The sequence below is a fragment of the Desmodus rotundus genome, chromosome 10 (assembly GCF_022682495.2).
Source record: "Desmodus rotundus isolate HL8 chromosome 10, HLdesRot8A.1, whole genome shotgun sequence".
Classification (NCBI taxonomy): domain Eukaryota; kingdom Metazoa; phylum Chordata; class Mammalia; order Chiroptera; family Phyllostomidae; genus Desmodus; species Desmodus rotundus.
In genome coordinates this window covers 44,978,374-45,005,992 of record NC_071396.1, presented here as the reverse complement: position 1 = coordinate 45,005,992, position 27,619 = coordinate 44,978,374, and the positions used below count along the sequence as shown (strand labels likewise).

General features: G+C 55.4%; 1 protein-coding gene across 3 annotated transcripts; it reads right to left on the bottom strand.

Moving 5' to 3' along the window:
- Positions 1–4,228: 4,228 nt before the first annotated feature.
- Positions 4,229–27,496, bottom strand: LOC112318086 (organic cation/carnitine transporter 2). Of its 3 annotated transcripts, XM_045183916.3 has the most exons (11): positions 26,810–27,496; positions 20,439–20,542; positions 14,785–14,939; positions 13,788–13,806; positions 13,635–13,697; positions 12,329–12,455; positions 10,565–10,665; positions 8,745–8,959; positions 7,134–7,316; positions 5,987–6,122; positions 4,229–5,634 (listed from the first exon to the last, which is right to left on the bottom strand). In XM_045183916.3, the coding sequence occupies exons 1-11, from the start codon at positions 27,200–27,202 to the stop codon at positions 5,547–5,549; spliced, it is 1,584 nt and encodes a 527-aa protein (XP_045039851.1). In that variant the 5' UTR covers positions 27,203–27,496; the 3' UTR covers positions 4,229–5,546. The 3 variants fall into 3 exon arrangements, with proteins under 3 accessions (XP_045039851.1, XP_024430911.1, XP_053768968.1); XM_024575143.4 differs by having other exon boundaries at positions 13,635–13,806; positions 26,810–27,494; XM_053912993.2 differs by lacking the exons at positions 13,788–13,806; positions 14,785–14,939 and having other exon boundaries at positions 26,810–27,495.
- Between the last annotated feature and the right edge of the window lie 123 nt (positions 27,497–27,619).

Sequence of the window (27,619 nt, the reverse complement as noted above, 5' to 3'; positions counted from 1 at the left end):
CAAAAGTCAAAACATAGAAAGGGAGTGAGCAGTTCTCGAACAACTGAAGGTGAGTCATTTTGCTTCGGGGGCCCTGGTTTTCTGGGAAAAATGAGTAGCCTTTTGTAAGTGTTCCTGAAGAAAAGCAATCTCCTAGTTGGCACCGCAGATGGAAATCTCTGTCATTCTGTGAGGAAAAGAAGCTAGCACTCCAAAAGGTGCTTTTGCTCTGAGCTGTCTCCCTGAGCAAGGCACCCTTGGAGAGCTGGGCGCCATGGGAAGACCCTGCTACAGACACTGCAGTGGCGGGCAGCCTGTCTGGGTGAATCCCCTGTGAGCGGGCAGAGCCGCTCAGACCAACACTGGCTCATCCCATTGAAGCGGACTCGAACAAAATCACCTAACACGGAGCTCTCTCATGGGTCAGCTCGGAGACCCAGACGGCCTGCACCCATCCCACGCTCGAGTGTGGAAGCCGACCGGACGTGATTTACATGTTTTGTTAGCAGGCTTTCAGGAAGCCCAGGAACCACTGGTCTGTGTGGACTTAAAAAAAAAAGAAAGAAGCCCTGACCGGTGTGGCTCAGTTGGTTGGGGGTGTTCCAGCAAAGCAAATGGTCGCCGGTTTGGTTCCCGGTCAGGGCACATGCCTGGGCTTCGGGTTTGGTTCCTGGTCGGAGTGCGTAAGAGAGGCAACCGATCGATGTGTCTCTCTTGCGTCCATGTTTCTCTCCCTCCCTTTCTGTCTCTCTTCCCCTCTCTCTGAAAATAAATAAAATCTTTTTTTAAAAAAAGAAGTAGGTCTGTAAATCATGGGTTATGTTTTCCTGAGGGCTTCGTCTCTCGTGAAAGGTCAAATGAGTGAACATATCTGTCAAAATTTAAAAAACAGACAAACTACAAAATGTGAAGTGAACGTACTACTTAAGTGCCTTGGGGGTAGGAGGCCTGTTGTTTTCTCCCAAAGGCAGTTGTCATTTCCCTCATGGAAACAAACAGGCTGGAATAAGGACGAATGCTTTGTAGAGTTGACAATTACATTAGGGAGGTCAGGAGGAATGACCATATTATTATTATTGTTTATATTATATTTTCTTGTTTGTGCTACTACAGTTGTCTGAACTTTTCCCCCCTTGCCGCCTCCACCCAGTGCCCCGCTCAGGCCATCCCCACACCGTCGCCCATGTCCACGGGTCATGCGCATATGTTCCTCGGCTGCTCCGCTCCCTCTGCTGCACTTGACATCCCCGTGAGTATTCTAGAACCACCGGTTTGTATTTCCTAGTCCTTTCACCTCTTTTGGCCATCCCCCTGGCCTCCCTTCCAACTGGAAACCATCAAAATGTTCTCTGTATCTGTGATTCTGTATCCATGAATCGTTGAGGTGAACTGCGCACAACAGGGGAGTTACCACTTTAACCATGTGGGTGTGTATTGCAGCGGTGTTAAGCGCGTCCGCATTGCCGTGCAGCCGGCACCCCCGTCCCTCTCTAGAACTTCTGCTTCATCTCCGACCGGTCGCTGTCCCCACTCAACACCGACTCCCACCACTTCTTCCCCTCGGCCCCTGGAAACCATTATTCTGCTTTCCAGTTCTACTAATTCGACTGTCCTAGGTCCCTCATATGAACAGAATCACACAGCGTTCTCTCTTCTGGGTCTGGTTTGCTTCACCCAGCACGTTTGTAAGGCCCATCCACGCTGTGGCATGCACCAGGATCTCCCTCCTTTTATTTGTTCACGACTCGTCCTGATGGAGGTGTGACGTCTCCTCCGCTGTCTGTTGTAAGTAACGCTGTGAATGTAGGCGCCCGGGTGAGTCTGAATCCCTGCTTTCAATGTGCTGGGCACACACCTGGGCGTGGAATTGCCGGGTCAGGTGGTAATTGTGTTTGATTTTTTGAGGAAATGCCATACCGTTTTCCATGGCGGTTGTACCAGTTTACCTTCCCACTAGCAGCAGTCCATGAGGGATCCAATTTCTCCACATCTTCGCTAACCCATGTTATTTGTTTTACATATGTGTGTGTATACGTGTATTTAATGATAGCCACCATAATGGATGTGAAGTGGTATCTTATCGTGGTTTTGATTTGCATTTTCCTAATGATTAGCGTATCTTTTCATGTGCTTGTTTATCTTTTTTGGAGAAATGTCTACTCAAGTGTTTGGCTCATTTTTTTCAATTTCGAGTTGGAGGGATTCTTTCTATGTGTTCGATAGGAACCCCTTATTACATGCTTGCCCATCCCGACCACACTGCACGCGTGTGGCAGTCTGTGTACGCATGTACAGTGTGGTCCGCACCCCCGCAAGTCCATGCAGTTTCTCATGTGAGACAGCTACCGGGGTAACAGTGACGGGCGGGTGCCTGGCTGCTGCCCTCTGGCTGGCCCAGCAGAGACATGGTGTCCCAATGTCCCTGGCAGCTTCTTGCACAATTGTCCCTTAGACCAGGCCCCTTCTTCCCAAGGTGAGACCTTCTGGGGCGGGTCTGCCCGAGACTCCGGAAACACGTGATTTTCTGCCGAGCAGCCTCTGATTTGGTCGTCCTGGGCCTCCTCTACCGATCTCATTCGATTTTCATGGAGACCAAATGAGAAAACAGATGTGCTTCCCCGGGGGCTTTTCGGCAGCACCGTCAGGTACGGCTACACACCACGCGGTGTCAGCATAGAGCCCTTCAGGAAGGTGCGCCGTGTGAAGCACCTGGGGAAAGGTGTGTTGTGCCGCTTGCTACCCGACAGAACAGGGCCCTCTGCCCAGCTCGGTCACAGCACTTAGACCAGGAGACGAGCAGAATAATTCTCTTTGGCAAACATCAGCCCCTCCGGAATTTATGAGAGTGTTCCGGGAACTCTGATGGAGACGGGAACTAGTCCCTAAGCGTAGGAAAAGACGATGAGGTAATCCTTTCTTTTCACTTTGATCTGTGGTAGAATATTTTTTAATTGTTCCTCTACTTCCTTTGCTCTATCCTTGGTATTCCTATGGGCACCTGGCTTCTGACTCTCCCAGGGACTCACTGAGCCCCCCATTATTCACCACCACCCCTGCGACTACAGGTTACGCATGCCTCTCTCCCTGAGAGGAGGGCCCTGGTCAGGATATGGGTCAGTCGTGCCCAAGTCATGGTTCGGAGGGAAACAAGCCACACGGGAGTCCAGGAGGCCGGGACAGAGGCCTTGCATTTCCAGGTACTTGGCTCGTGCCCGGGGCTACCATTCCCTTAATACAAGCTCTAAGCATTCAGGTGATGTTGACTGTGGCTCCCAGAAGGCCACAACCACTGGAATCAGTGACGCTAAGAACCAGAAACCATTCCTGCCACAGGAGAAAGGGCAGGCGGGGCTGTGATTCATGTTCTGCAGCCGCTGTGGAACCAGGGGCCAGGCACAGGCCCGGGTCTGAGGAGAGCAGAGAAGCCCCGGATTAGAGAGGACCCGCCTCCGTCCTTCCCCGGAGTTTGATGCTGCCTGTCGTTACGCATCATGCCTTCTGAGTTCTCTACCCAGCAGTGCAGCTTTTTACGCATATCTGTCTGCATGTTCCAGCTCTAATTGCCCCGTGACACCTTGCATGTGTGTGCGTGCCCCACGTCCAACCCCAGCCCTCTCAGCACCGCCACTCGCTGCAGCCATTGTCGCAGACCAGCTCAGGGCAGGCAGCCTGGCCCACCGGACGCGGCCTGACAACGCCTCACCGTGGTCTCAGAACCCATTTGGGACGCAGGCACGCGCAACCTGGGCCTGCACGGAGCTGATCTCTGGGGCTGCCTTTGATGAATGGGGGGTGGACGCTGGTATGGAAATGCTCCCCCTTTTACCCACACCAGGTGGTTTGGAGGTAGATTTCCTCAGGCTCCTCAGACGTTCTGGCCGGCTGGAGCCATGCCCATGGCGCTGGCCAACCTGAAAAATGCGTCCCTGTGCAGGTCTTGCCCCTTCCCCATTTCCTCCCCGCCCTTTCCTCCTGCTCCCTGGAATCTTGCTCCCACGTCACTGCACAGAGCGCTGTCTGACTCCCTGCTCCCGGGGGAGCCCAGACTGAGACGCGTGTGTGAGAAGGCTGGCTCAGTCCTCCCTCGGTCAGTCAACTGAGTGAAGGTTTCTAGCGTGCCAGGGTTAATCTCAGCCTCAGAGGCTAATCACAAAGCACTGCTAGAATTAGCCCGAGGTGACAGAGAAAAGTCAGGGGATAGCGTGGCATGGGCCACCAAATGGTGGAAATAAAAGTTGTGGACAGTTGCTATTATTTAAAAAATCATTTTATTTATTAAAACATCTTCATTTCCCAAGGCACTTTAGTAGCTTTCCCAAACATGTGGTTTTGAACCAGGTGAAGCATATGCTGCAGGAGTACCACGGTAACCATGGTAACGGAAAAGCGAAGGCGGTTCCACTGAACTCAAATAGCTCCCAATGTCACGTGACTGAAGCGAGCAACTCCGAAAAACTGTGAACATGATTTACCTTTCTTCTTCGTAATTTTCCCCGTGATTAGGTGTCACAGAAGGAAGCCACACGACGACGTCTGTCTTGGGACTCCGGGGACTCCGAGAAGCGCTGGTGGCTGAGAGTGCTAAGGCCTTGCCCGGGTGGCAGCTGCAGACCATTACCAGAGTGATTCTGGGTTAACAAAAAAAGACGCGGACCAGGAGACCGTGGCGCCAGTCTTCCCCAAGTCTATTCTGAAGGGTAAATAACTTAAGGAGAAGAAAGCATAACAAACCAACAACGAACAGACGACACACGAACCAACAAAACCTCATTATAGTTTTGAGAGAAGAGACCAGTTGGCTTGTCTCTTTCTCACCGATGCACTTCCTTCAGAGCATGCGTGGAGACCGTGACAGCTGGGTTTGACTCACCGGAGTGAAAACGAGAACGGTAGGTTCCGTGGGGCATCTGTTACGGGCCTGGACAGGCCCGGTGCTTTGATCCGATGTAAACAAGTCTACCCAGCAGTCCCTCCGAGTGGCCCAGGCGCTCCCACAGCCGCGTGCTGGCCTGTGCTCTGTGCCTGCTCGGGCCCCTCAGCCCCTCCGCGTTAACTCCCTGCAGGTTTCCCCAGGCCCTGCCCCGGAGCAGCGGCCCCCCCAGTTACCCAGGAAGTGTGAAAATCCAGCTCCCTGTGAAATGACATCTTTTCCTTTAAAGTGCACCTTCAGAGGGAAAGATCTGGGGGGTTGGATGTAGACCTCCTGTCTTATTGGGGGGGGGGCCTTTTCAGGAAGTCTGAAGTTAAAATGTAAATTTAGCAGGTGCCTCTCAGGTTCTTCTGAATCCCACTGGTTCGAGTTCACTTCTTGGGCGGTGCCCTGCCCCTCACTGTGTTAGGACGTCCCTGAAGCTGTCTGTGGACAGCCACAGCGTGGCTGGAGGGAAGGTGGCACTCCAGGACCCCACGAGGCCTCCGAGTCCAGGTGCCCGTCTGCCAGCAGGTCAGACACAGGGCCACCAGGATGAACAGCAAGGACCTTCGTCCCTGAAGGGCCCCGTGTCCACGCAAACCACTTCTGACAGGACGCGGTCCTCCCTCCTCACTGGCTCACTCCCGGGAGGGCACTAGAAGGCTGTGCTTTTAAGGACCGTGGGGCTTTCTTCACCATCTTTTAATATCCTCGTGTGGCTTGGAGTTTGCCTGTACTTTATTCTATAAAAACAAGCAAAACACATGGTAGTAACAAATCTTAAAGAGACATCCTCCAGTCTCAAAACAAATAAACCACACCTAGAACCGAGGATATCTTGCAGACGGGGAAAAGTCAGGCAGCAGGTCCTGAGGGTCTCTCCTGTCCCCACACTGCCCCAGAGCCGCTGTTGCTGTGGGGACGGCTGTGGGGACGTGGTGGTCTGTGCCCAACCCGAGGGGGCAGAGCTCCACTTCCTCGCCATTGCCAAACCTCCCACGGCTAAAATGGTCCATGGCATTTCTGAGAGTTCTCGGGGAACTCCCTGCCAGGCCCAGCCCCAGAACATCAGTGTGGTGCGGAAGGAGGCCTTACCCCTTGACCCTGAGCATCTGGTCAATGGTGTCTGGCAGGGGGGTGCCGAAGCTCTCTGGGAGGAACAAGGTGAGGATGGCTGTCAGGATGGTCAGGCTTCCCATGAGAATGTAGGGTAGGAAGCGGTCGTAGGCACCTAGGGCAAAATAGACACAGGCTGAAGCCAGGGTGCAGTCAGATCTGGTCGCCCTCTGGCCCTTTGCTCTGCCAGGACTCTCTAAAGGGGGGGTCACCTGCCCTCTCAACCTCCACGTGTCCCACAGTCTGAGGTGCCAGCCTGGAATCTGGCACCCAGACAGGTCTCAGCACCTGGGTCGGCACCGACATGCCCAGAGGTCCAGCACTGCCTCACGGCGCAGGGGAGGGCACGGAGCCACAGTGATTACCGTTCCTGTTTCCCAACGCTGGGTTTCCAAAGAACTCCAGATACCCGTCCAGGGACAGAAATAGCTCCTCCACCTCCCCAGGTATGTTACAACCCATTCGATTTGCCTACAGGCCAAGCAAGATGTTTCTGCTTGTCAGGTCTATGGAGGATGCTCGCCAAGCATTCTGGGTACTCTGAAGCTGGGTGCGCCCCTCCCCAGAGATGTGCCAGTGAGGGGTGTGCGGGGGACGGCAGCTGCCAGGACAAGAGAGCTTGGAGGGAGAGGAAGTGGCGCCCTGCTACAGAAAATGGCACGAGGCCCATCTTCACATGGCCCGAACCATTGGGCCACGTGCTCCGAGTCACAAGAAGTCTCAGGTCATCAGACGTCTTGAATGGACCTCTGTCCCTCTTCCCGTTCCTTTTACACTCTGATTCTGAGAAGAGAGTTCTCCAGGTACGCACACTGCCTCCCTCAGCGGCTCTACAGTTCCTTAGGATGGGGGGCTCCTATTCTCCGACAGAAGGCCTGGGGGTGCTAAACCAGGAACAAGGCTCCTTCTCTCACCAGTTGCTAGCTAGCCTATGGGTTGTTTTCCATGTGCAAGTGCGTGCTGCCCCCGCAGCCCCCGCACCTGGACAAGAACCTTCCCCAGGCACAGACCCAGAGTCAGATGGGTCCCACCTGCCGTGTGCACCTGCCGTCCTGGTACCAGGCCCTTCCCAGCCTGCAGGGAAGCTCGTCGGCGCCTCCACCCACCCCCGCCCCACGGGACTCACCGAGGTAGATGAAGTAGGGAGACAGGATGCTGCCCAGGCGGGACGCCGTGGAGCTGACCCCCATGCCCATGTTTCTGACCACGGTGGGGTACAGCTCGGCTGTGTACACATAGACCATGGCGAAGGCGGCAGTGATTCCGAACTTGCCCACCATCACCAGGACAGTGGACAGGTAGTACCATTCTGGGGAGGCAAAGGGAAGAGAGTAGGTGAAGGCACCAACCCAGGGCACACTGCAACTGGGAGCTGCAATTTTGGGGGGCAGGCAATTTCTATAACTTGAAATTGCTACAGCCAACGTGTCCCTCCAGGTGGTTACTCCTGAGAGGAGGCTGGGACCTGCAGCTGTGTGGGGACATGCGCTTTCCCTCTGCCCGAGGACCAGTGGAGTGAGCCCCTCAAGCCCCAGCAAGCCTGCATCCCTGGCCAGAAGCCACGACACACCGCGATCAGGGGATCGTGAGCAGCGGGCGCTGTGGGGCTAACAGCAGCTTGTGCACGAATGGGGAGCTCCGTTCTCACTCACTTCAAGCTTCCGTCCTGCTTAGACCTGACAGTTCAGGCCTGCGGATCCTGGAAACGCTCTGCCTGCTGGCTGCAAGTGGCCTGTGGGTCGCCCGGGCTTGGCCGTGAACCTGCACACAGTCCTGGGCTCCCCCGCCATGCCACAGTGGGGGTTGTTCCTGGGCTATGCTGCCAGCCTCAGGGACCCACGAATGATTCTAAGGCCACCGATCGCATGAGTACAGTGACAACGCTGGGTGCCACAGGGAGTCCATGCACTGTTCTGTCACTGTCAACTGGGCTGTCTCCCCCACCTGCCGTACCAAGACAGTTTGAAGAATCAAGTCTGTTAATGGCCTAGGCGACCCACTCTGTGACCTGGCCGCTCCTTTCTCCCCACTCTTCATCTCTTTCCAGCTCTTTCTCTGCCTTCGAACACACGCCAGGCTCCCTGCCCCCTCAGGGTCGCTGCCTTTGCTGTCTCTTTGGCCCACAGGCTCTGTCCCTAGACTTTTCCACAGCGGTCTCCAGTGTTTCCGATCGCCGGCCCTCCCCAGGACCGCTGTCCGTGACCGCCCTGCATACACCAGCTCTCCCAGTCCTCCTCGTTATAAAAGTAACACGATTTGCACTGCACGAAGCTCTACTTCCTTGTCTGTTGCCCGTGTTCTCAACCAGTGTGGCAGCTGCAGGAGCGCCCTGGGCTCCGCAGGTCCTTTCATTCCCCTGTCACTGGTCCAGCGCAGGGCCCGCCCACTCATTCCCTAGTTCCTCGTGGAGTAAATTAAGGGCCAGGTTAATAAGTAATGGGGACGGCTGTCTTTGCTCCCTCTGACCCTGCAGAGAAAAACAAATACGCCCACACCAACTTGGGTCAACGGTAAAACTAACCACCCTCCCCACCTGGTTGCTGCGCCCGCTTCCCCCAGGCCCAGGCCAGAAGGGCTGTCTGGTCTCAGGAGACACTGTCTCTTGATCTTTTGGCCAAGAAGGAAGATATGCCGGTGAGCGATGATGGCATGATTTTGTTCCTTTTATGGGCTGGGGGAGACAGCCTGCTAGAGACTGAGTGACTCAGCGGAGACCGCAGACGCACACGGCCCCTACCTGGGGGCACCAGCTGCACAAAGAGGAGCACGCTGCCGCCCAGGAAGAGGGCGGTGGCCATGGAGTAGCGGCGAGGCACGTGCTGCAGCAGCAGCCAGGCCACCACATACGCCGGGACTTCCACCACCGCCGACAGGAAGCAGTTCACGTAGACGTCACCGTGCAAGTTAGGTGTGTCCAGGGAGAGCCCGAAATAGCCCACCGATATGGTCATCCTGAAACAGAGAGCAGAAGCTGGAGGAGCAGCGTCCACCTGGGTGCCTCCCACCCGGGACGACTTTTCAGATATGATTATCGCAGGAAATTCAGAACGATTCCTTCAGGAGGACAGCAGGTTGAAGCGAGTCTCACTTCCGAGAACAAAGATAACCCCCCCAGCCTGGTGTGGGCTCCAGGCCAGAGCACTTTCAGTGCGTCCCAAACAGCAAAGAGACACGTACAAGTCAGACAGACTTGGGAAAAAACAAAGCAAACAAACGAAAAATTCAGCTCCAACCTATCGGCTCTAGAAACCCTAAGCTGAAGTTCTCACGACACCTACTTCCCGACTCTCTGGACATCCGCAAACCCAGTAACTGCAGAGCAGCTGGGGAATGAGTCAGGGAGCAGACAGCAGGTGGGGAGGGGCAGGGCTGGAGGGACAGGATCGGACAAGGAACAGTCGTGCATTAGAACACTTGGAGGAAGAGCCAGAGCAGACCCTCCGTGGCACCCGGCCAGGGAGAGGCCGGCCAGAGGCCGCCGACTCCACACTCTCAGAGGGGAGGGGAGCGCCCCGTCGCACAGCCGCACGGTCGCTCATCTGCACACCCCACCCCGGGGTGCCTGGCTGGCCCGTGCCCAGTAGGCATTCTCTCTGCAGACTGGACCTCTGTGGTTAGACTGGACTCCTCTGCAGGCTGAAACCACGGCTGCACAAGCAGGGGAAAGGGCGCGTGCAGGAGTTCCTGAGAAATCGGAACCAGGGCAGTGCCTGGGGCAACCACAGAGTGGGACACTGGCGAGTCGGGCACGGGCTGAATGCTGCCCTGTCTGTGGGCGGCTCCCGGGCGGGGCACTGCCCTGCGGGATCCTGGGCCATTCCTTGGAAATAGGTGACTCATTGTAGTCCCTAGGGGCCAGATGGCTGGCTGCCCAAAGACGGGCTGACTAGCAATAAGGGCTCTGAGGTGAAGTCTGCCTTCCTCACCGAGCAGCATCAGGTAGAGGCCCCTAATCCCAAGAGTCCAGTCACTGAGCAAGCGCTCTCCGATACTTGGCTGTGTCCCCTCTCTCTGCCAACTCAACCCCCTCTCTGACACACTCGGCGAAATGCCTCGCTCGTCAGAAGGAACCTGACGAGGACATCCAGGCCGCAGCCCCGCTTCCAGGACAGTCTCCAAACACCCCGGAAGGAGGGATCCTGCACTTCCACATACAATCCCAGGAAGTACTTACAGCCTCTGTAGCTCAAAGAACACGGGGTCTTAGAGCCTTCTGGAAGGCCTCGCCTGTCGTCCTCAGCCACCGTCAGAGGCCCAGGGGGACAGGAACAACTCAGCCAGGACCCAGAGTGAGCAAGGGTTTGCCTCAGGACCTGGAATGATCCCCAGCGGTCCCCTACTTCCTCCCCAAAGTCCCCACAGCAGATTCCATTCCCCTTTTCTGAAGTTCTACCCAGAATTGTGTCCTGCCCATTTCTTTGATGGCAAGACACATCCCTTTCACTTGTGGGTGACATGGGCTTTCGGTGCTGGTCTGAGACATGCCTGCCAACTCGAGGCGGGCCAGCCACCGACACGGGCTGTGCCCGGAGCCTCGGGCGGGTCTCACTCACGCACCAGAGGATTATGGACATGACGGTGACCGCTCGGATGTTCCGGGTCCGCAGCAGGTCCAGAATGCTGTGGGACTGCTGCTTCTGGGACCTGAGGTCTTGGAGCTGCGGGAGGGAGAAGGAGGGAGACTCAGAGAGCCAACGACATGCCTGAAACCCTGGCAGCTTCGCTGTCTGTGCCTCTGGGCTGGGGAGATTGTGTGTCTTTCTTGAAAAGAAGAGTAAGTCCACTGGCTGAGCCTCGGGCAGCGGAAGACTTCCCCTGGCCTTGTCAATAACAAATTAGTGATCAAGGGTGAAGAGGAAAAACAGGTGACCAGTCCCCTCAGGGGACGCAGCCCAGGTGAGGCCCAAGCTGACAGCTCCGTCAGGCAGCACCTGAGGGTGGCCACGTTCCAGGGAGGCCTCGAGCATCCCTTCCTGCAGCTGGGTCCCTGCCCTCTGGGTCAGAGAGAGACGGGGCTATGGAGTCTACTGATCTGCTGTATTAAAAGAATTCATGTTTCCAGTCTTCATACCATGTAGTTACTGGTCTACTTCCAAAAGCAAAAACATTTCAGATAGAAAAACAGGAAAATTGACCTCAGCTTCACCCGGAGTAGCTTCCTATGAAACTCAGCACAGCCAAGGACATTAATAAACCACACGTCTAAACACACTGATGTTTCTTTCTTAAGCAAACCCAGCTTTGGAGCCTGTTTTCCCCGAGTTAGCAGTTCAACAAAAGGTCAGCTTTAGACTTAATGGATCCCTTGAAATAGCCTCATTTCCTCAAGATTGCCAGCGGGACTCACGGGCTCACCTGACGGACCCTCCACTGAAAGCTGTCTCACTTCAGAGCCCTCTCTGCCATCTGCTCCCACCCGGACCTTCGTGCCTGGAGCTCTTTCCAATCCGTTCCGGGAGGTCGGCAGGGCTGGCCTTGGCCAGCGGCTTCTCTGCTGCGTGTATCTGGCCCCTCTTCTCCCCCAGCCCCGGGCCTGCATCTTGAGTCTCAAGTGCCTCTAACATGCCTTTTGCACACTCCAGCAGGAAGGCTGGCGGCCGTTCTCGCAGCCAGTCCCCTGTCTTCCTGCCAGACCAGACACACGCTCCAGGGCTGTGGCAGCCGGCAGTGACAGTGTCTGACCTCTTTGCGCTGTCACGAGACTGAAGAGAACTGCCGGCTGCTCTGGGTGGAAGCTGAGACAGAAGGGGAAGCAAGACCCAGGCTGTAGGCAGAGCCGGAGGTTGCTCGTGGCGTGAGAACAGGGTTTTCAGGGAGGGGTGGGGAAGGGCGAAGGGCTGGACGGCGCAAAGGCCTGGCTCCGAGGTCATGCAACAGCTAACCACAGGGTGGAGGTGGGGGGAGGAGACAGAGCACTTCTAACTCCAAATCTGTGTTTGCTTCGTATTTTATTTGCATTATCTTTTTATGATGAGAAACTGCCTACAGTATGAGAAATAGCGATTTCCCAAAATGCCAGCTTTGTGGAAGGATATTGCTCATAAAGGATGCTTATTGTTAAAAGTAACGGTATGACCATACACCTGCCTGGAAAAGAAGTGCAGAAGTGTGAAAACCTAAAACCCACGGGAAAGGTGCAGAGATTTAGGCAGTGGGCGCCTTCTCGGCTTCTGAAATGTGACAAGGCCTGCCCGGGGCGGCTGTGGCTCGGGCAGGGAGAGGGCTGGGCTCCCGTGTGAGGGGAGGGCTTCCAGCCTTTGTGGTGCTGGCCTCAGATCACGGTCACCGGGACCCTCCCACCCGCTCCCGGGCGGTGTTTACCTCACTTGGTTCAAAGATGGTGGAAGGGGCGACGATCCCGTTGATTTTGGCCGCCCTGTGGATGATCACCTCTGCCTCTTTAAATCGTCCCTGAGAGATGAGCCATCGGGGGGACTCAGGGATGAACCTGAAGTGCAAGGAACAATCTCACTGAGGCATTCCTGCCCAATAGAGCAGGTGCAGCCTAAGTGGAGGTGGGAAATGGAGGCTCAGAACCAGAGCTAGCTTTGGGGGGGGCGTATTTGGTGTTTCCCAGCCAGAACCAAAGAGATGGTCCCTACCACACCCGGTGATGACCTGAAGGGTGAGCTTCAGAGTACGCTGGAGTGCATGGGTTTCGGAGGGGCCTGCCCACCACAATGGGATTGGGACCCTGGCTGGCCACCTCCATTTCCAAGGAACGGTGGTGCCACCTGCTGGGCACTAAGGAGACCAGACCAAGATGGGCTCCTGGAGCCTGGCTCCTGCCATAGGCTCCGGCCGGCCCAGACCCTTGCCCACCTGTATCCCTGCTTGTCCCTGGCATCCGCAGAAGTTTCTGCACAGGACTCTTAGCCCCCAGTTTTTCCTCATTCCCACCAGATTCATCCGATTGACTCGTCAGACTCTGCCTACACTGACAAGGCACCTGGGTGCTTTGGAGACTGTGTGGAGCTAAGTTTCAGCCTCACCAGGTAGCTCCCACCCTTCGGTCACGACCAGGCCCCACGCTTGTGCTCTGAAGTGTTGCCCGCCACACGTGGGGCAGTGCCTTCACCACCCCACCTACAGGGGGCCACTCCCGCCTCAGCACCTCTGGCACACCCCCTCCCTGGTAAGGAGTGGCGTCCTCTCTACTGGTCCAACTGCTCTGTGTTGGAGGCTCAGGCAGGGCCTGGCTTCCCTGTGTGGCCGGCCACCCTGGGGACTCTTGTTTCCCTTACTCTTCCTCTTTTCCCAGCGCCTGTCAGGAGGCCCGGCGGCAGCACCCAGCCAGCAGAGGCTTAAGCTGCCTTGCCCTGCGTTCTGCTAACTTCCTGGCAGCCAAGGAGGACCCCACGGTCTGGCAGCTCCTGATCCTTCCTCTCCCTGAACTCCGATCGCCCCAGCACAGGGCCGGACACAGGTCTGTTGATGTCTTGGGATTTTGTTTTGTCTTTGGCTTTTCTGGGTGTGGAGAAAACATTCTGAAACAACTTACAAATAATTTACATTTCCTGTCTCAGAGAGCGCAAATGGGGATTTGTGGGTTGCTGCCGCCCCCTAGTGAAGGTTAGAGGGAAGACGTCCTGTGGGTGGTCACCCCGGGGCACGGAGCCACACTCACCACCAGAGCAGAGCGCACAGCACCCCCGGCACGGTCAGCGCCAGCAGCAGCATCCGCCAGTCTCTGATGAAGTAAGCAAACAGTGGCAGCAGCATGTAGCCAAAGGCGTAAAATATGCACACTCCTAACGTAGAGAATATGATACGCACTGACTTGCCAAGAATTTCTGTGCCTGTTCAAAACAAGGGAGGTGTCGTGTTAGTATTTAATTGAGGTTGTTTCCTTGTAAATCATCTTTTATATAACAACAAGAAAGCGGCCAGAATTATCTCTAAGTTTCAAAGCCCTCATGACGGACGGGATTCTGAACCCAGGGTGACCCAACCTGCCGGGGGTGCCTCGTTGTGACCTGTCAGTGACTGTTGGCTCCTGAAAATGTCAACGCTCCCTGAAGCCACATGCTAAAAATGGCACGTTAGGCCTCAAAATTTAATCCTCGCACGAGGAGGAATTCATCAAAAGGGAGGTCATTGCTAAGGCTGCCCATGCTAACTGTTGTCCTCGAAGGAAAAACATTCTGTCAAATGTGAAGAGAAAGAAAGAATCCTTTTGGAAATACGACCCAGGGAACCCAAAGGCCAGTAAGCTGGAGTCAGATTCCTGCCAACAGGGAGACTGGCCATTCTTCCACGGGAACAGCCCAGAGCCCTGCAGCCTGAGCTCTGTGCTGAAGCCCAGAGGCCCCACGCGCGAAGCCTACTCCTATCGATCGTTCTTGCCAGTGAAGTCCACTGGCCACGGTGTTTTGTAGAAGAGGCAGTTTTCTTCCTTGGCCCTTGCTCCTCATGCACGGCTCTCTTTTCCTTGGCTACCTCAGCCCCTGGGCAGTGGCAGGCCCTTTTCTGATGGAGGATCATGGGTGAGTTCTAGTAAAATGGCCATCAAGTACCAATGAGACCAAGGCGCCACACCTCAGAGGCCAGGAAAGAACTGGGATGCAGCGGTTAGGCTGCTGTGCTGTGGGGCCCAAGGCTGGGTAACGGGTGGACAAGGTTTCCCTGCCTACAAGCTGGGTTCTCCCAGAAGCCCTGGTCAGTGTTGCTAGAGGCCACTTCCCCTTGGGGGACAGCACAGCTGTCTCCTGGAAGTGGGTGTTTGGATGCTGGTCAAACACAGGACCAAGTACTCAGCTCCAACCTGATGGCCGTACCCAGGACAAATGCAGCCACATAGTTGGAGATCTGGCCCATGCCTACGAGGAAAAACAGCACGGAATACATCTCGAAGTTCTTGGAGAAGACCTGCAGGAAGCTGAAGCCCGTCTGCATGCCCATGGTCACGAACAGCACGTTCTTCCGACCGAACCTGGGAGGAAAGGGGAGCGACAGAACCGGCTGGGAGGAGGTGGTAGGAATGCACTCCACCGAGAGGGGCTTTCCCCAGGACCACTCAGGGAGGGGCGGGCCAGGGCTGCCAGGGCCTCTGGCGCAGGGACAGCCCCAGTCTCCCAGTCCCTATGCTGTTACCCACCCTCAGGACCAACATGGAGCCTGGGCGCCGGGGTGCCCCCAAAGGCAGTGCCACAGTTATGTTCGCGATCGCAAAGGATCACAACACACTTATGCTGCTTAAAACCATACACTTAGAGTGCATTAAAAAAAAAAAAGAACCAGTTTACTTTGGAGGGTGATGGAGAGACGATTCATGATAAATGAAAACTGGTAAATAAAGGGGATGAAACGTTTGTCCTGGCTTTCCGGTGCCAACTACGTGAATAACCGACCACAGACGAGCACAAGCAGCATTTCATAAAAGTATTCCAACCGCTGCATGAAACAGAAGTGATCAAACCAGAACGTCGCATTGTACAGCCCCAACCAGTGGACAGATGCGGGCACTGTGTTTTAGTGACTGTCGCTCCATCCAGAGACAACTGACACTGCAGGACTCCTCCAGCCTTGCCAAGGGACTGAACCCGCGTCTGATCGCGTCTATAGGTCTAGCTGCCAACTTGCAAGCAATACAGAGGGAAGGGAATCTGCTGAACCGCACCGTGAGCTTGCGATCAGTGAGTCCAGCCGGGGGAAGTGTTCTTCAAACACCAACTAGGAGGCAAAGGCAGGGATGGCGGGCGAGTCCCTAAGTTAAAGGAGACTAAAACCCACAGGGAAGCGGTTATGATAAAAGTCAGGCTGGTGGTTGGTTACGTGTGGGGTTAGGACACATGGACAGGGCTTCCTGGTGGCCAGCAAAGGTCTATTTCTTAATTTGGTGGAAGTTACGAGGTTATTCTCCTGGAATAAGTCATCAAGCCACGCATTTGTTCTATGTGGTTTTCTGTATCTGTGCTTAATTTAAATTTTTTTTAAATGTTGGGGTTTTGTTGGGGGTTTTTTGTTTTTGTTTTTGTTTTTTTGGTTTTAAAGACAGTGCCACACACAAATGGGGAAGAACAAGTCAGCCTAGTTCATTCAACCTACCAGATTCAGCTTGAATCTGGCCAGGGCAGCGACACCCATTTTCATTTGATGAATGTTTATTTGAACATCTATTATATCCTAGGCACTGGGGATACATCTGAGTTAGAAGAAAGATGCTGTTTCTGCCCTCAAGGAGCTTACAGTCTATAGGTGGCGAGACAGGCAGCACTCGCATCTCAACTGAACAGCCCGTTACTGAACGCTCAGGTGCACGCGAAGGCGTGGACATGAAGGGGCAACGCCCAGGTCCACAAGGACACAACAAAGGAAGCTGCCCTGGACCGTGGTAGGGGCTAGGGGTGCAGGGATTTAGGGGAGGTCTCCCTGATGATGGGACACTGAAATGAGGTCCAAAAAAAGTACCTGTGGACAAGAGGGAGTAGGGTACCAAACTTTCAACAATATTCCCAGTACAGCGGGGAGATCAACATTGGTTAACCACATCGCCATTTCTGACGGGTGCTCTGGAGGAAAGGTGCAAGGAACCAGAGGGATGTAATCCGGGGGCCCTGGGTCATCCTGCAGGGGGTCCAGGAAGGCCACTGGGCGGGGTGGGGGATGCTTCAGACTGAGAGGAGCACAAAGTGTGTGTGGGAGGAGCATGACAAACACCAGGGGCCGGCGTGACTGGTGTCGGCTGGTCACCAGGAGACTGCAGGGGTAGGTGGGAGCCACCCTGCACCGGCCTTGCAGCCAAGGCGAAGAGTTTGGTGCTTTTACTCTGTGCAGTGCGGTTGTTTTAGTTTTGGGAGCTTTTTTTTTTTTTTTTTTTTTTTGCATCTACTAGGCAGAGGCCAGAGATGTTCTAGATACCCTAAAATGCCCAGGATAGCCCCCCCACCCCCACAACAAAGAATTCTCTGGCTCAAAATATCAGTAGTGTCAAGGTGGAGAAGCCCTGGTCTAGGTGGAGACCGTGTCCTCCCCCGCCCCCGCTGGCATTTTCCTGTTACAGGAGCACCCCACAAGCCACCCAAGGGCAGTCCCTTGCTGCAGGCAGCCAGCTGTAACCTCTACCCCTGCCTTCCCCACCCACGGGCTCCCTGGGATGGTGGCGAAGAGAAAGACCAGGGAACGTTGACACAGCCCCAGCCCCTTTGCAGTCCAGGGCTGGGGCCAGAAACACTCACTCTTAAAGTATGTCAACAAACATCACAAATACACATGCCTGCAAAACCAGGAAATAATCAGTGTACTTCTTCCCAGGGCTGTGCCTCTCATAATTCCTGCACGTAAAGGTAACTCGATATCACATAAAAGGCTTTGACAACCCAGGGTTATTTTATGGCTCTTGAATTTCAGCCTTACTCATATGCCAGAATGAAGGCGAAACCTTTGTCCTGTATAACAAGTCACTGTTGGTATCCTAGACAACAGGTGAAGGTAATGAATCTATTGCTCTTAGGTAATTTGTTTGTCTTAGGTTTTGGACTGGCTTACTTAGAGGTAATGAGAAGGGAAACTGTCCCCCCACACACAGCCCGGGGCCTCCCGCGGGGGGTGCAGACAAGCTAGAGGGGTTGGCACTGGGAGCTGGCAGCAGGGGCTACAGCCAGAACCGCCGTACTTACAGCTCTTTCTTTACTGGGCTCAAAAGATCCTACTGAAAAGCAATCTGCTGAGAAAATGTTTTTAAAGTTTGGAAAAGACACTAAACTAGCACTTCTGAAGGCTAATGTAGTCCTTCACATACTCGTTAATTTTGTTTCCGTCTCCTTGGGAGATCTCTGGAACTTGAACACTTTCCTGAGGTCGCCAGGGTCTCAGGCTAGCCCTGGAGACCACCTAACCCATGAAACAGCTGGCCCAGAAAAATTTGCGGAGACTCGAGTCTGACCCTGGGCTAACTCCTCCTTGTTCTTGCCCGCAAAGTAACTCCTGAGTCCCAGCTGCCACTCAGCCCCGAGGGAGGGGACTTCGAGCCACTCGCCTGGACGGGCACCCCCTCCTCACTCTCCACTCTCCCCAGGCAATCTCGTCCCCGTTTGGGGCTGTGATGAGGGTTCTGTGAGCTGATGGTTCCCAAGTCTGCTTCTGCAGCCCAAACCTCTCACGGAGCACCAAACCCACACCTCCAACTGCATACTCAATCCCCCCACTCAGGAGTCTCGCAGTCCTCCCAACTCAGTATGTTCACACTGACCTCACCCTTCTCCCACAATCTCGGTCCTCTTCAGAGTTCTGTGCTTAGAGAAGGGTGTTGTCACCTACCCGGTTGTACAGGCTGGAACCCTCCCTCTCCTCACCTCCTGCATCCAGCCCACAGCCACATCCCGCTGGCTTTGCCTGCCACCATTCCACTCGGTCGCTACCACCTGCAGTCTGCTCCAAGCCACCACCATTTCCTGCATAAGTCATTGTGATGATCTCCTCATTAGTCTCTCCACAATCCTTCTGGCTTCCTCTGTCGATCCTCCCTCCACAAAGTTATCGAATAACCTTTCAAATATCGCAAATCTGATTACGTCACACTCCTGCTTTAAAAAACTCTCAGTGGCTCCCCAAGGCTCTACGACTGGAGCCGTAGCTAACTCTCATGCGCTAAGCCCGTCTGCTCGTGTGCGCGGGCCTCTGCCTGCCCCGACGCTTCGCCTCCGACAACTCGCCACACCTCCACGGAGGACATTTTTGCAGACCTGACCTGCGCCGTGCCTCTTCTTGAGTCTAGGCTTGAGTTTGTGCTGCTCTCTGCCCCTGGAACGCTCTTCCCTCTCTCCACCCCGGTAGCTGGTGAACTTGTACTTGTCTTTCAGCTCCCGGCACATGCTTCCCCTCCTCGGGGCAGCCTCTCCTGGCCTCCTCTGTCAGACCCTCTCTTAGCACCTGCACCTTGCTGTGTCACTTACTGCTGCGGAGGATAACAAGTGCTCCCCTCAATCAGCTGTTTAACGCATTCTGCCTTGCTGGAAGGCGAGGTCTGGGAGAGCGGGGCCCTAGAACAAAACAGAGGACCAAGACTCTCTGGGCCCAAGTGCCAGCTCTGCCCCCGCCGGCTCTGTGACGCTGGGCGAGTCACTGAGCTCCTCTGGGTCTCATTTTCCCCATTTATAAAATGAGAATACTAATACTTCTTCCTTCACAGGGTTCCGAAGGTTCAATTATTATTTGATTTGTACAGTGCTTCTCAGAGTGCCTGGCACATATTAGGTGCTGTGTGTGTGTTAATAAGTATCAGTGATCTGCTGATACGTGCTTCCAGGTTAAGGATCTGGGCACGCACAGGCCTTTCCAGGGAAGGGGCAAGCGTCTACGGCTCGTCTAGACTCACTAATCAGTGGTCACAGACTACTTAACTCAGTGTTTACTGGTGACAATAGGAAGTTGTCCCTCCTTTTTTTAATTGCTGGGTGATACTCTGGAGAAAAACCATCTAGGGAGAAATGCACGTGTTTCTCACGAGGAAAGACTCTCAGGTGAGGACAATAAGCCGAGCATCACCCTGAATCCGTGCTACAGGGTAGGATGGCTTTGTTCTCATGCAGCACGACAATCCCGTCCCGAACTTCTCTATTAGAGACCCGAACCAGCCGGGGCAAAGCTGGGACTCCTCCCCACTGGGTGACGGTGTGGCCAAGGACCTTGCTGAAGGTCACTCTTCTCACCACAAGCTTCTCCGACAGACCCTGCAGCTCGGGGGTAGAGAGATAACAAGATAACAGACCCCTCTGAGAATGTCATGGAAACCCCGTACCTCTCTCCAGAAAAATGCTCACGTACAATCTCTAAAATTTTGCCTATAATTTCAAGAGCGCATGAACTCCCTATGTCATGAATGGACCATGAGTTAACAGCCTTGGAATTCTATAAATAACCTACTTATGGGTGAAAACAGCACATTTCCTGCTTGTTGTGAAATAAGTGCCTTAACCATGGGCTGAGCGAAGGGGCATCGGCCCTGTGGGCCCGAGTCCTGCCCACCCTGCTGCCACTGCTGGCTCCTGACGTCTCCTCCCAGCTCGCAGACAGCAGTGAGTGGCTTTGGGAACACGGCGGCGGCCATCGTAGTGCGCCTTAAGATCTACGATACGGCGTGTGTGGTGTCCAGCTCTCCCACGCCTGGGGACATGAAAGAGTCGTGCTCACCTGGGGAGGGCCAGCCTGGCTGGCGTGGAGGTGAACCATGGCCTATGTCCTGGTCAGACCCAGCTGATGCCGCCTGCGCACACTCAGCTCGGGCTGTTCTGTTCAGCAGGAATTAGGGAGAGGAGGGTGTCGGCTCTCTTTACTTGGTGTGGCGTCTGGACTGTAGATTGGGCTTCCCTTTCTTTTAAAACACAAGGCCCTGAAAGGACGCTACCATTTGAAGTCGGGCGCCAGGCACATGCACACTCCTTGCTCGGCACCGGGGTCCCCCACAGCTGCAGCAGACTGACACCCACCTTACCTGTCTGAGAGCTGCCCCGAAATGAAGGAGCCCACCAGCACACCCCCGAAAAACAAGGAGATCGTGAGTGGGGCCTTCCAGTCGTCCTCACACACCAGGTTCCACTGTAAGAGGAGCAAAGGGATGTATCACTCACTCCTTTTAAACATGTTTGAGATTCAAGCTTTCTTGGAAAATGAAATGAGAACATCCTGCAAGCCTGCGCTCTGTTCACATGACCACGTGGCTGTGTGAGTTCGTTCAGGCAGCCGTGGCAGATCTGGGCAGCCGTTCAGGGGCAGGCACCCCCTCGCAGGGAGGCTGGGCTCCCTCCCCATCCGGCTTTTCATGGCTGTTAGTCCCATTGTTTTGCTTCTTCTCTGAGGAAGAGGGAGGCAGGGAGCAAGTGCTCTGCCCACATTCCAGTCCAGGAGAAGGCGAGGCCTCTCACGGTCACTCTGAAGAACCCGGGTGGGCGCAGGGCTGTGGACGGGCAAAGCGCCCCTCCCGTGGGGTCAGGTCATAGCCAGGACCGCACAGGAGTGGTTTGGGGGCAGGGCTCTGGGGCTCCCAGGGTCAAGGCATCCAGCAAGGAACTGAGGCCAGAGGCCTGAGACACACATCTGCAGCTGTTCCTTCGGCTCTGCTCAGGCCCCCACCACGGGCCTATGACTTCTGGGTCCTTCTGGTAATATTTAGAGCTGGGGCTCCTGAAGCTGCGTTAACACCAGGCCCAGCGACAGCCAAGAGCTCTGAGCTGGGAGTTAAGAAACTGGGTTTGAGCCTCTATTCTACTGTTAACTGGTTATCCACCCCCAGACAAGAGTCCCCCCCACATTGTGCCTCGGTCTCCTCATTGGTAAAACAGGGGTGGGGTAGGGAACAGGCTGCACAGCTGGAGTGCCCCCGCACCCGATGCACAGTTTCATCTACGGTTACCATACAAAGAGGTCCGCGGGCGTGGTGGAGCAGCTGGACAACTCAGATGTGAGGTCGCTCCTGCCGAACAAGGGGCCAAGAGCAGGAAAGGTGGTTCCCAGAAAAATGTTTCTCAGAACAGAGAGATGGCATGGCGCTCAGCAGTAACCAAGAGGGCCACCCGCCAGGGAATTCAGACCCTTGCTTGCCTGGCGCCAAGCTGCTGGCCTGCCCTCCATGGAGTCTGCAGGCTCCCCAGTAACACAGAGAAACAGGGGAGTGTGTGGCTTCTAAGAGCAAGGCATCTCTTCCAGGCTAGTGCAGAAGGAAAACAAGCCTGCTTCTCTGCCCAGCTGGGCAGTGTGGGCACAGAGCCCCTGGGCACCTCAGAGGGGTGGGGTGGGGCAGCCCTCAGGCTGGACATGGAAATTCCTGTAGCCAATGATAAGGATCACCCAGGCTGAGAACAGGGAGGGAGGCCTACCCCAGGGAAGAATAGAGGGTCTCCAACGCCTCCATCTAGGGGAAGTCCAGGCCAGCAGGAGGCCAGAATCTCAGCACTAAGGCCTGAATGCTTGGTGATGGCAGCCTTGCTCCCTCCGCGGCCTCAGTGGTGCCAGAGCCCAGCCAGCCCCTTGCGATGTGGCTGGTAAAGCCAGGACAGGAGTGGCGGGATGTCAGAGCTGAGGGACTCTGGGATGGGTGCTGGCCTCTGGGTGTTGGGTAGGGTGGCAGGCGGAGCTTCGCGGGCCCGGGCCACAGCCGCTGCGGCTCCTGCGTGCGATGGGATCTATTCCCAGCTAGCACACGCTGCTTTTGTGGCAAGAGGTTTTTCTACAAAAATGAGTAAGGACTCAGCAGCTGTTTCTCAATAGCTCTCTCATGAGGGTTCGGAATAATATAGCTGGGCTAGACTAGAAATCCTACAGTGAGTTTGGGGGTGCAGTCCCCCCAACCCACGTCAGGTCTCCCGATACAGGCTTTTAGAGAAATCCGGGCTGACAAGGAGATCAGGTGACCAGCGCTCGAGTTGGGACAGGCTCTCAGATCCCACCCCCAGCTCCCACCACTTCAGCCCTGCCACCTGGTCCAACCCGCCCCTACTCTGGGCCAGTGTGCCACTCCCTGGGGTGCCTGGTCTCTCCACCCACCACTGACAATTCTTGACGGCTCTCGGGGCCTGGTTTTGGGTCCTCCAAAAGCAAACGTGGGCTAACACTTCCTACTGGCCACCGGGGAGGGGGTGGGCTGTGTGTAGGATCAGGAAAAGTAATAGGTCTCAAAAAATGAACACAGAGGCAGACACAAACCAGGTCCCTCCTGGCCAGCCTATCCACTTACCTGTCAACCACCAGATGGACTGCAGTGGGCTCCGGCACTTGGCCGGAACCCTCCTTAGGAGGGGTGGGATGAGAAGCCCAGAGTGCAGGCTATGTACCCTGGGCCAGTTGTGCTTACAAAGGAACCCAGAGTTCCTACACTGAGCTCCTAGCTCCCCAGCCGTGACTAAAGCAGCTCCAGCCCAGCTCACGATGCCTCCACCTGGTGCACGGGATGAGCTGTACAGGCTGATGATCACAGGCATCAACGTTAGAACCAAGTCTGTGGGTTTAAGATTCAGGCCACGAGTCTAGCATCGTGACCCCTCAGCTGGGGGCACTGTGAGGACCCCGCCTGAAAGAATCTGGGAGCGATTCTGACAAGAGGCCTAGACAGGGTGCCCCTTCTTCGCAAGAAGTGTGACTTTCATATCCGTGGAAGCTTTTCATAGTGCACACTTTAGTTGCGTGCGGTTTATTTTATATCATTTCTACCTCCATACAGTTGTTGAAGTTTTTAGAGAGAGAGAGAGAGAGAGAGAGAGAGAAGTGTGTATCTTGTACACAGTATGCAATCAGTGATGCTTCCTGGTTATGGGAAGTAGAGCGATGATGTCGTTTTCTGGAACTAAATGTTCTTACCTGGGAGCTGGCTGGAAGGGTAAAGAGACGGGCTGTCCCCACTGGGCAGCAGCCCTTCCCTGGGATGTTCCCAGCCTGAGCGCTTCAGTGGTCAAACACACTGGTCGGCACCACTGTTGCTGGATGCTGTCGACCCTACCCAAGTTCATTCTGCTTCCGGCTGCAGGGAACGGCCGATCCCCGCCCCAAGGCTGTCAAGGCAAGGGGAAGCGGTATCTGCCACCATAACCACCCCAATGCCTGGCAGAGCCCGGCGGGGGTGAGGCTCAGTAGCTGTTTGGTATGCAGTGAGCGAGCAGCCGAAAGAGCAAAGGGCTGTGAATCTTCAACACCACAGTACAGTCTTGGGCTTGCCTGCCCACAGCCGAGATGAACCCTGACCTTCGATCTCGATCTAGTACAGATTTGCTTTGCTTCCTCAGCCCCTTCCCTGAGTCAGCTGTCAGGACTTTGACCCAGGATCGGGGTTCTCAGACACCCAGAGAAAGGCTCAGTCTGACTCCTCGTGACCAGACGGGCCTGTCGGGACTGCACGTGCCCAGCGAGGGGCCGCTCTGGCTTACCACGAGCTGCGAAGGGTCTGCGCTCCCCTCGGGTTCGAGAAGTCGGCAAGGGCACAGCAGTGCCGTACAAACTGCAGGTCTGTTCCGACTTGTCCCCCCCAGAGTCAGCCCAGCCCCACCTCCCCGGCTGACGCGGCCTTGCCTTCAGGTGATATGGGCTGTGGACAACAGTGGGGGCTCGCCTACCTCACAAGACTATCTGTGTATGACATAAAGCAGCCAGAAAAGTGAGTCTGGAGAAAGAGGCTTTCTAGGACAACAGGGGGTGAGTCAGCATTCTGGCAAGGGCTGGGGAGTAGGGGGTTGGCTTCTGGGAAGCAGAGACAGGCAGGGGTTAAGGGGACAAAGAGGACTGCCAGGACTTGGCCGAAGAGACCCCAACTCGTGGGTGCAAAGGAACCTTTCTTTTCTGCAGGCTGGGCTATGGAGACACCAAAAAGCAGGTGGGCCAGGTAGGCTGAGAAATCGCTCAGGCTCCCAGAGCAGGGGCAGTGCTGGGCCAAGAAGCACTTGTGGACTGGAGCAGCACCGCGAGGTGGGGTGGCTGATCCCCCACTGCAGGGATGACGGAGAAGTCAGAAAAGGGGCCAGCCTAGAAGCACGGGGGAGTGGGGGGGGCCCCCAACTGGTCCTAGAATGTGGAGGAACAACCTCTTTCATTTCCTAAATAGCTCCCCCTTCTTTCTGCCAGTCCCAAAGCCTTTGTCACAGACCCACGTAGGGGCAAGCCTCAGTCCCTGGGATGGGAGATTACGTTGCCTTTAAAATATTTCAGTCAATGCTTTCCAACCTCCCTCAAGTTTCCCTTCCATAAATGAAACTGTCCTTTTCTTTTTCGGTTCTCAAACTTTAGACAAAATTTCTTCAATTATTCATTAATCCATTCAACAAAAATTGTCCTGCGTACCCAGCCTCTGTAGCCAGTATCAGAAAGGGACCTGCAGGAAATGCAAAGGTATAAATGTACCACCAGCTTTAGTACTTACAAGCCCACACTTTAATCTCAACAAAGGCAGAAATCACACAGGGGACACAAGGTTTTTTCGTCTCCTGTTGAAAAATGCGACTAGGAATTCAATACCAGCGTCCTTGTAACACTTCCACACACGCTGTGGGGCAGACAGCAGGCCTGGGGACGTTTAGCAGGCGTGGGACTAGCTGCAGTGGTCAGCACGCCAGGCCTGGGTTGAAAGAAAACGAGCCTTAGAAAAACGGAGTCGGAATGTCAATGCAACAGCTTCCAACAGTGACTGTTTACTGAATGTCAGCTCAGGCATTCCAGCATCTCCAGACAAAGGGCTAAGTAAGGTATTAATCTGGCCTCCCAGGAAAGACTGACAACCTGTCAGTAGGTGAAAGGGCACACAGCTCTTACGAAACTGCTAAGACGGTGAAATAAATAGGCTATATATAAAAATGGAAAAGCTGACATTGGTAGCAACACAGCTCAAGGACCCTCTGGCACAGCCAGCCTTTGGGAACTCCTTGGCGCGGCCACCACCCTCAGCCGAGGGCAGGGTGAAGGCAGCAAAGCAAGAGCAGATGGCGACAGTAAGCCAAGGGATCCCAGGGGTCAGGGTGAAACCTAGAGATGCCACGTGCTTCTTCTGACTTCCTCCTTCCACGAGCAGCCAGAAGCAGCATTTGCAGGGACTCCTGTGTCCTGGAGTATGGCTTCCCTCTGCCACCTCTGCCTGCCATCAGAGGGACAGTCTCTGCTTCCACAGCTCTTCCTGGCTTTCAAGAAGGTGACTGGCTTGGGTCTGGGACTGAGGATTTGTGATAACAGGAAATCGTCTGTGGTCTCTTGGGCCACAAAGCACAGTCAGCTACCTCCATTCAGTGCCTCTTTAGTCAACACCTCAGGACACTGGAATGATGTCACTACCTGTGAGATCCCTGTGGGGCTTCTCCTTCAGCCCCCTCCCTCTGAACTCTGACCTCCATCTAGGTTGTTTCTAGCTGTTCCAGACTTGGCATCTGCTGAGCTGAACACCCTGGGGCCTCATTGAGAGGCCTCCTCTTCCAGGAAGCCTTCCCTAATCTGCAAATCCCTGATCCGAACACTCTGTACGCCCTGGTGCCTATCGAGGAGGCTCTTTCACTGCCCTGCCTGCTGAGTTCTGCTGAGACTCGAGCGAGCCAGTGCGTAAGAAGCAAAGCACACCCACACTCACCCATTAACAACACATCCAGCTCTAACGACTCTCAGCAGGGGATAGGCAAAGCCACCCAAAACAAAACCCTGAGGGGCTGGGGAGTGAGAAACTCACTTTCTCCCCACTTCCTGTGAACGAAGGTTGTACGCTTTAGCTACAGCATTTCAGGTCAACAAGTCACCCTGAACAGATCTTCAGGTGCAGGGATCCTAACAGGTTGATAACTAACCATGAGCAGAAAGTAAACAGTTCCTTAGAGGGCATGATGAGACTGTCATTTTGGGGTGAGGGTGGGTGGGGAAGGAGTAACTGGAAAAAGAAGCAAGAAACAGTTTTATATACATGCTTCCCTTAATTTTAAAAGTTCAGGAAAGAAAAGGTGAATTTCCTTTCTCTCTGACAGATGCCAAGAGGCTAGAAGAATAATGGCAACAGTCCCTCAGTCCTGGCTCTGGCTCAGCTCAACACTCTCACCCCAACTGGAGGAAGTCTGACCACCCAGGGCCTTGGAGCACCTCGCAGGGCCTTCTTGGTTCCCTCTCCGCGATGGCCATCAGGATAGATGGCCAGGTTGACACCCTGCTGTCAGAGGGCATCTCTGGCTGGAAGTCAACGCGCAAAGCGTTCTGAGCCACCTGGCTGGAGGATGCATGATCACCGCCAGTGTGTTGGGGGAACAGGATTGGCAACATCGGTAAGCACCTTGCGCGGGGTGGACCGTGTGACCTCAAGGACTGCGAAGGCCCTCCCCACACCCCGGTCATCGGCCCCGGCGCGGGACTAGTACCCACCTCGGTCACGATGGTGGACAGGTAGATGTCCTGGCTGAACTCCCAGCCATCCAGGCAGCTCTCCTGCTCCAGCTGATCCAGGTCCACGTCGCGCCCCGGCTCCAGCCCCAGCGCCGAGAAGTTGGCAATCGCTGCGAGCCGGTAGCGCCGGCAGCTGTGAGGCACCTGACGGCCGTCCTGCAGCTGCAGCGGGACACTGTGGTTGCGCCAGGCGCTGCTCAGGTTCGCGCTGTCCGGCACCCGGCAGCGGTGCTCCGGCGCCGCCGTCAAAAACACGGAAGACAAGCCGTTGAAGCCATTGGGGATGATGCTGGCGCTGAGCAGGAAGAAGACGAGGCGCTGGAAGGGCCCCCACTCGCCCAGGAAGGCGGTCACCTCGTCGTAGTCCCGCATGCCAACCTCCGCTGCCTCCAGCGCCGGGCGCGGAGCTGGGGGACTCGGTGGCGCGCGCAGACGCGGGCGCGGAGGGCGTGCGCACGTGTGCGCGTGCGCGCCGGGCCTTCACTCGGCGGCCAAGCGAGGGACGAGGCTGGTGACTGTCCACAGAGCTAGCCTGACCGGGAACTCCCGCCGCTGTAGCAGCCGGGCCGCAGCCTCCAGCCTTACATAGAGGGTGAGGCCGAGGAGGGTAGTGGGCTGGGCAGCAACGCCAGCCCTCGCACCCCGCAGTGCGGGGCCGACAGGGGCGGAGCTGGGGCGGCACGTGACAGCAGGTGGGCGGGCCCTGCCGCTGAGTGCACCTGGGGCTCAGCCTTGAGGTTCCAGCCGGAGGAGCCCTGGCTCGGGCTCAGAGGGCATCGTAGCTCCTGG